This window comes from Cyprinodon variegatus, unplaced genomic scaffold, assembly GCF_000732505.1.
Source record: "Cyprinodon variegatus isolate N-32 unplaced genomic scaffold, C_variegatus-1.0 Scaffold882, whole genome shotgun sequence".
Lineage (NCBI taxonomy): Eukaryota > Metazoa > Chordata > Actinopteri > Cyprinodontiformes > Cyprinodontidae > Cyprinodon > Cyprinodon variegatus.
This window is the reverse complement of record NW_015151335.1, coordinates 234,727-242,718: the sequence shown is the minus strand read 5'-3', so window position 1 is coordinate 242,718 and position 7,992 is coordinate 234,727. Positions and strand designations below refer to the sequence as shown.

The following is a 7,992-nucleotide window of genomic DNA, read 5'->3' as shown; positions in this document are numbered from 1 at the left end:
GGGGGTGAGTAGAAAATGAAGGCTAATCATGTTTTGGGTGTACTATTCCTTTAAGCTGTGTCATTGCAATGTGTCTTTCTGAAAAGTGAGCCCATTTTAAAACTGTATTTATCTTGATGTCATTTCATTAGTTTTCCCATCAACCCTACCATGATACTGTCACCACCAAGGTTCACCATGGAGCGGTACATTCAGGCTAGTGTTCAGAATCAGTTTTCCTCTGTATATACTAGCAATCAGCTGCTTGATTAATGCAGTGACAGCTTGTAACAGCTTTAGCTTTTTATTTTTTAATATCAATTCAAAGATACTATTTTATAACATCTCTTTTGATATTTTATCCCACACATTTTTTCAAAAACACAACCTGCTCAAGGTTATGCTTTTGGCTCAGGTACAGTAGCTAAAGTTAGCTTTTCAGTGGGATCGGAGTGGGGACGTCACAATTGATTGAACTGCACATAGACAATGGGTGGAGTTTAGGCAGGTTGAGTGGAGTTAAAACTGTTGAAGCTGCTTCAGCTCCTCTCAAATATTTCTGCAGCGAACGCCATTTCGTTTTTTTAGGCTATCAGATATACGGTCACAGAAGTTAACATAATTTAGATTTTCTTGATTAAAAGAACAAAAATCTGTCCACTTAGTTCTTTGTTTTTCACTGCACAGCTTCACATAACCTTACATTATGTATTGAAACATCACAAACTGTTAAATACATTGTAGTCTGTAAATGTAATGAGACTACATGAATTAAAGATGGATGTTGTGAGAAGTCCTTGCGTATTTTTTTTGCAGCTATAATTTCACTTTCTGACTTTCAAAAGAAGCTCTAACTCTCAACAGTGTTTTTATAAATCAATAAAAGAGTCAGATTTGCTTTATCAGTTGTTACAGAACATAAAGCTTTGCTTTCCTGCAGTTTTATGACTCTCCTCTCACTCCAGTTGCTGTCTGTTTTCTATGGTTTAAATCCTTTTATGTTTGCTCTGCAGATCCCCCTCCCACCACTGCAGCCCCAACTACCACTGCCTCCCCCGTCCGCTATGAGTCCGGAACCGGAAAGGATGTGGACCGGCACAGAGCTCCGTTCACCTCCCCCACCCTGGCCTCTATCCACGATGGCAGCCTTGGCACTATTATTGGCGGGGTAGTGGGTGGGGTTCTCTTCCTGATTCTCCTGCTGATCCTCACTGGTGCTTGTTTTATGCGTCAGCGGAGAACCTTTAGAGGAGACTACTACACCAAACAGTATTTGGGACCTTCTGACATGCAGAAGGAGTCTCAGATAGATGTTCTACAGCCTCATGAGCTGCAGGAGGTTTATGGGGACAAGATGAGCAAAGGTAGCCAGGAGCTGAAACCCAAACTGGGGGGGGACATTATTTACCCAGACTACACTCCTGAGAGGAAGGACAGGGATGACTGGAACGACAGGGGGGATATTCATAGGGGCATGAAGGAGGGAAACTATTACCCAGAGCACTACAATAACCAAAACATGCACCCCTGTGGGCCTCCTGTGCACAGCCCCATTGTGAACAACGGCTCCCCCTACCTTCCGGATGACTGCTATGAAAATGGTACAGACAGTGACTACGTGTCGCATATAGACGGATCTGTGATTTCACGCAGAGAGTGGTATGTTTGAGGACAAATGAGTACAAACAGGGATTCAGTCAACAAGTGACAGACACGTCTTTACAGGATGCATCATTTCATCTGAAAAGCATAAAGGAAATTTCTGAGCTTCCACATTGAGCTTCACGAACAATTTTGCTCTGCCTTGATTGTAACCACTTAACCTTAAAGATTTTTTTTTTCTTGTGGATTGTATTTCAAGTCTGTAGCAAAGACCTGCAACAAAGTTGGAACGCCTTAGAGATTTCACCTGTTAGTGCTTGGCCTAAAATGACGTGTCGAACCAATGTGAACGAGGTTTTGTTTTCTGCCAGTTTGTGTTCGCACCTGTCGTTTTTTTCTACAGGTTAGCTGTTTGCAGTCTCGTTATCAATGTATTTATTCCGCTGAATTAATGAGCTCTGCTCCAATGGAACCTCACAATTTCAGTGGCATTTAGAAAAGGATCTCCTAAGAGGTCTTTGTGCATTTTCACACACAAGTGAAACATTTATTATGGCTAAAACCAGTATTTAAAGCAAATTATATTGCATGCTTTCGTAAAACTAAAGTATCATTAAGTGAAAGGGAAATTTACAAGATGAAAAGGGAGACTTGCTGGCGCGTGATACACGAGGTAAAGCAGAGCGATGGAGCCGAGTGTGCAGGCATGGTCTAGTTTAAGATTCTCATGGTTTATCAACCTAAGGTAGAAATATCACAACATCAAGCTGTTTAAATTAAACTATTAAATGTCAGTGTTTATATAAATGATTTTATCTGAAAATAGAGAAGCAATAATTATTGCTTTTTCTGGTAAGATGACACCTTTAAATGTTTAGTGGCTCTCTGGCCTTTCCTACAAGTTAGGGAAAAGTGTTAAAGTCTTCCAATCAGCTGACTTGTAGGACTCCACTAAAGTCTGGTCCCCCTGTCACTTTATCTGGCATCATTTTACAAAGACTTTAAATATCAGATCTGCCAGCACCTAAAATATGACTGATCGTAAAACTGGTTTTGGAACATTTTTGTATTCCGATTCTGGTAACCAGCCCATGCATAATGCTGACACTAACATGACCAATGTTTGGTGTAACGCCACTGCGGATGTATGACAGAACCACATGCTAACCAGTCATAGAAGTTTAACTTGTCCCCTTCACATGTAATTGATCAGTGTGCATCTTTACTCTCGTCACTCAGCTGTTCCTAAACCTAAACAATCAACGGTTATCATAGCAACGTTGTTTATTTTTTCAAACTTGAAGTTTATTTCTTTTTCTGTCTCATACAGTAAGAATGGTGCAAAAGGCAGTTTCAGTTTGCTTTCTCATTAAATAAACTGTTCCTAAAATCTTATTTTTAATTTTTTCACTATTATTTTCCAAACAGCTGAAGGACTCGCTTAAGTATCTTAGTCTTTCCAAGTGTGTAGCATATTCCTGGCAGCTCTTGATCTACAAGCTGTCTGCAGCTGCTTACTCTTGTTGTCATTTCATAGCTAAACTGATACAGATAAGCTGATGAAAAAGGGATGCTTGTAAGCGTTGATTGTGCGTGACTTTACTCAAAATAATCCATTGTTTCAATTTTTTAATCTGCCAACTCCCTCACCAGCTGCTGTGCCGCCTAGGCTGTAGCATTAACGAGAAAATTACAAACATATATGGCAGGAATTCATGTCGGTTTAACTAAGTACAGATGTGTAACCATGCCAAGTTAAAGCAGCTTGTACCTGGTTCTAAGTGTCAAGCTGCACAAGTTAAAGGCTGTAAATAAGTTTCTACCATGTTTTTTTACTTCAGTAGGCGTGCCTTGGAGTACCTATATTGTTTGAAATGTCAATAGATTCACTAAGATGACTGTTGTCTGGTTTTGGTCAAAGGCGCTCTTAGGTCACTCACCGACCTATTAGCCACATGGATATTTACAATGAATGCTCTTTGCTGGTTTGGTTTAAAGATGAGTCCAACTGTGGATGCAAGGTTACGATGTTTGAACTTGATGAAGCTTTGATACGTCAATGCTAATTTTCTACCGCTTTGATTTCTTTTTAAAATTAAGAAGAATTAAGTAATGAAAAGGTTTCCAAAATAACCAATAAAAAAGCATTTAAAAAGTATTTTGCAATTTCCAAACAAACATAATGGTTATAGAACTGCCTATAACATTACAGGCTAGAAATAATGTAATCCTTAGCATAGCTCTCAGGATCCCATAAACATTTTAAAATCAAAGTTTCCCTTAAATAAAGGATAACGGCTCCAAAGAATAAAACAGAGCACATTTGCTGTCCTCTGTTCAGCCTTGGTGTTATCTGCTGAAAGTCTTGCTCTCTTCCTTAGTCTTACAGCCTTAATGGATAATAGACCTATCGTATAAATACTGTTTGTTTTACCGCTATTTACCTCTTCTTACAATTCTGTGCTTTCACAGTTTTTCTTTTTAAACACATCACTGATACTGAAAATAGCTAACTTTAACTTTTTTTTTCAATAACAGCTTCCGCACCAAAGACTCTTGTCAGTCCAACTTAATAGCAGCTAGGTGGAATTTTGAAAGTTACCTTTCAGGCCTATTTAAGCCAAAAACTGTCTAATTTCAGTTACCAGTCAATTTCTGTCTGCTTCCCATTGGTAAAGTGATGGCACTTGATCATATACCAGGTTCAGGCAATTGCTCATTATTTCTTAATCTGAAACACAAAGGTCAAATGGCTACGCGCAGATACCTACTGTAAAACTCCACCAATCACAAACTGTTTAAAAAAGGGTGTTTAATGATAACTTAAACTACTTTGACATAAGTTATTTCATCCATGCAGTTTAAAGAGCAGCTGGTATTTAACTTCTCAGTGAACTTTCAAACAGCCCAGGCCTCCCATCTTCTCCCGCTTAGGGCTGATAACAGGCTGCACCGCAGTCTTTTCCATTTTTTCCTCCTGAATAATTTCAGATCTCTGTCTCTACACCAATTGGTCATTAAGAGTTTTTTAAAACTCAAGATCAAAGTGATCTGTTATAAATACCAGATGTAACTGGTACGGCTGTCATCATCTGACATTATGTGGCTACATAAACCACCAACAGTTTTACTGCTGCTGCTCTACGCTCAGCCATCATGGTGCAGGATCGCCAAAATGTACATAGAGAGGGAGACGCATTGAACAGATCCCTCTGTTGAATTTTGGATTATTCAGATAGCTTGGAAACTGTGAGCAGCTGACATCACTGCAGAGCATGCTGTAATGTTGGGGTTTGGCTCCTCTGAGAATGTGAAATGGTCATGGAAACAAGAAACCTAATCTACGAGTTGGGAAAAGAAAACAGGTCCATGCAGATCCGGGATATAATGGCTCCCAATGGGAAAGGCTTGTTAATTGTTTTCCCCAAAAAACAACAATTCTTATGAAACTAAGTTTCAGTCAAAGGAGCTGACAACATCAGTGATCTCATCTCTTCCTCCTCGATTCTTTGCCACACTTCTTCACTTAAAGCCTTTGCTTTGTTTCCTCAGGAATGATGCAGGGATCAGAGCGGCCTTTGCTGTCTCACCACAACATTACAGGAAAAAAATAAAAGAATCCTTTTGTCTGCCAAATATTGGTGTCAGACAAATGTAGTGAGAAAATAACAAAATCCAGTTTTTACATTATATTTTCAATCGAGGGAAAAAAAGTTTTCCCACCTGTGCTCTATTTGAAAATGTAACCCTGTAGAATCAGGAAAATTCTGCATACATTATACTAAGTAGTTTAAACATTTCATAAAATTAGGTTATTAGTTTCAGTTATAAAGTAAAAATGGCCTCCATCAGAGAACTCAAGGTGAAAACATCTGTTGAAGAAAATACTAAAAATTAAAGGTAAATATGGAATCTCTTGGAGGTTCCGCTTTTATTTACAAAATGGTTGTAAATAACAGTGGAGCGGCTGCCCTTGATGTCCTCCCTAACCCCTAAATCCCTCAATGACCATATAGAGTGGGTAATACTGTATATAGTAGATTTTATAGTGAACTCAGTTAACTGACCGTTCGGACAGATGATCGCTACTTTTCGCTCACGTAACTCCGCCTCCCCACGGTGCCTGCACCATCTTTGTTATTTGTCGCCGTTGCCGCGTAGCGACAGTCATGGGCGACAGCGGGCTCCTGTAACAAGTCCCATGATTCTTTGCGAGTAGAGCTCTTCTCGCAAAGCATTGCAGGATATATCTGCTTGTCTAGTGACCATGGATGATCACTACTTTTCAAGTTGCATTGCGAGAAATTTCGAGTCCACTACTTTTCCATCCACTACACATTTGGACCCCCATTAAAATGGCATAACCAAGACATTTGGACACAGCCTAAGAGTAGCAAAACCAGTTAACAGGACAAGAGGGCAAATCTCTTTTCTATCCTATGACTAAATCACAGTTTTGAAAAATGTTATTCTTCCCTTAATAAATCAATTGTTTGTAAATTGGTTTAGTGATTTCAACTGAGCATAAAAAAAATTAGAGAATCCTCTGCAGGCCCACATTGTAAAGCAGTCTTCAGTATGTGATCCGTTCAGATAAAACAAGCACAGCCGTAGTTTGAGGTCTCCTTTCTTATTGGGGTTTGTAATAGATTTTGGGTGCACAGCTCCACCCTGGTTTTCATAAAGCAGGGTTACGCTTACAGGTTTAGATGTCTCAGAATAAAAGGCTTTAATCTGTTTAGCTGGGGTCTCACTTCGGGCCACATTGAAGAAGCAGCGCTCACCTCAAAACCTTCAGCTTTTTAATCAACTTTTATACCCTTCCTCATCAAGCTTGGCAGCGGCAGCTCTCACAGTCTGTGATATACGGCACAACTTCATCTGCATTTTCCCTGTATAGTTTATTCATAGCTCTCAGCTTCTATTTGGGAAGGTTTTCTCCATACAGGCAGCTGCTTTGACTCTAAAAATGATCTCTAATTAGCTTCAGTTTAGTTCAGAAAGCAAAACCAACTGATTGAATGAATGTTTTTTGTTTTTTTACTTTGTTGTGCATTATGGTTTGTTGCTTAAAAACTGGTTGCATGTGCAGTTATTGGCTGCCTATGATTTTTCCATCAGTAATGTTTATATGTACATATTAGGTATAGCATTAGAACGGCCTTAGTAGTACTCTGTCATTCTGGGTTTGTTCTGGACTCCCCTACTGAATAGCTGGTGCCTTAAATGGGCTGAGCAATGCACAGAAACTTTAAAAGCTGACAGAAACTGAAAGCATTAATGTAAAGATTATTATTAAAAGAGGGCAGAGGTGCTTTTTTTGAAATATGTAATCCAACTTTCATATTTAAAATGAGCTGTTTTCAGAGCAGCAGCATTGACAAAAGGTTTATTACCATGCCTTACAGAGTGTAAAAAGGACACATGTAACAAGTTTGTTACTGGGAAAATTGTAATAAAGCAAAGGTCCACTGGGAATTAAGGCAAGCCAGGTTCATAGAAAATATTATTTTCCTGTAAATATGCTGGCTTTTTTATTATTGAAAAAAAAATCTTATTTTTTTGTATGAGGTCTGTAATTTTCACAGAATATTAGGTTGTTTTACAAGCTTCCAATGGGCTCATTCTCAGAGTAAGACTGAGACCCTGTTTTCACTACATTTTATATCTGTTCTGGAGCGTTGGTGGCCAATTATTTTGTACGGTGTTCTTTGAATGATTGAAGTCTCACAGGAAATCAAGGAAGAGTTGGGAGATTTTGTCTGTTCATTTTTTCTTTTTTTTTGCAATAAAACCGTCATCGTTCCACTCCAACGTGTCATTGTGTCCTGCTTTCAAAGTAGTTTTGCTAATGAGTTTTCCTTTTTGCCTTTCTCTTTTCTTTGTGCACGGGGTGGATCACTATATAGCGAGGTACAGTTTTAATTATTTAGCAACAAACCCTTCAAGTAAGTGTTTGAGTTTTGCAAAACTATATTTTAACTACTCACAGAAAAGCTTTACTTTCAATGTTTTTTATGTGTTTTGATTTTTTTTTAATTATTATTCATTGACATAATCTTAGCTAAAATTATAAACTTTTAAAATTAAAATGCTACTTTAAGCCTGCCTCTTCTGCGATAGATCTTTTTGCAGTTTTTCTCATTGCAGTGACCTTGAAGGCTGTTTGCTGGGATGCAAACTCCTTGGAAGATTGACAGTTTTCCTAAATGTTTCTACTCTAAATCTCAATCCCTCTCCATAGAATGATGTCCTATAGTTAATGTTAGTCTGAAAATGCCTTTATAATCCATCAAAGATTGATGTGTTTCAATGGTTACATCTCTAAGTTCATTCATATTTAACACTGTGTTAACCAAACCTGTAAGTTTTCAGGTAAAAAACTTTTCCTGGATACTTATAGTCATATAC

At 38.4% G+C, this 7,992-nt stretch overlaps 1 protein-coding gene across 2 annotated transcripts in view; it reads left to right on the top strand.

Moving 5' to 3' along the window:
* LOC107099542 (nectin-3-like protein) overlaps positions 1 to 7,460 on the top strand; it is a 47,427-nt gene extending 39,967 nt beyond the window's left edge. The window contains exon 6 of one of the 2 annotated variants that reach the window (XM_015397708.1): positions 993 to 7,460. In XM_015397708.1, the coding sequence (XP_015253194.1) occupies positions 993 to 1,648 (656 nt within the window). In that variant the 3' untranslated portion in view covers positions 1,649 to 7,460. The remainder of the gene's footprint in view (positions 1 to 992) is intronic. The other variant, XM_015397707.1, reaches the window with a different exon arrangement.
* The last annotated feature ends 532 nt before the right edge of the window (positions 7,461 to 7,992 follow it).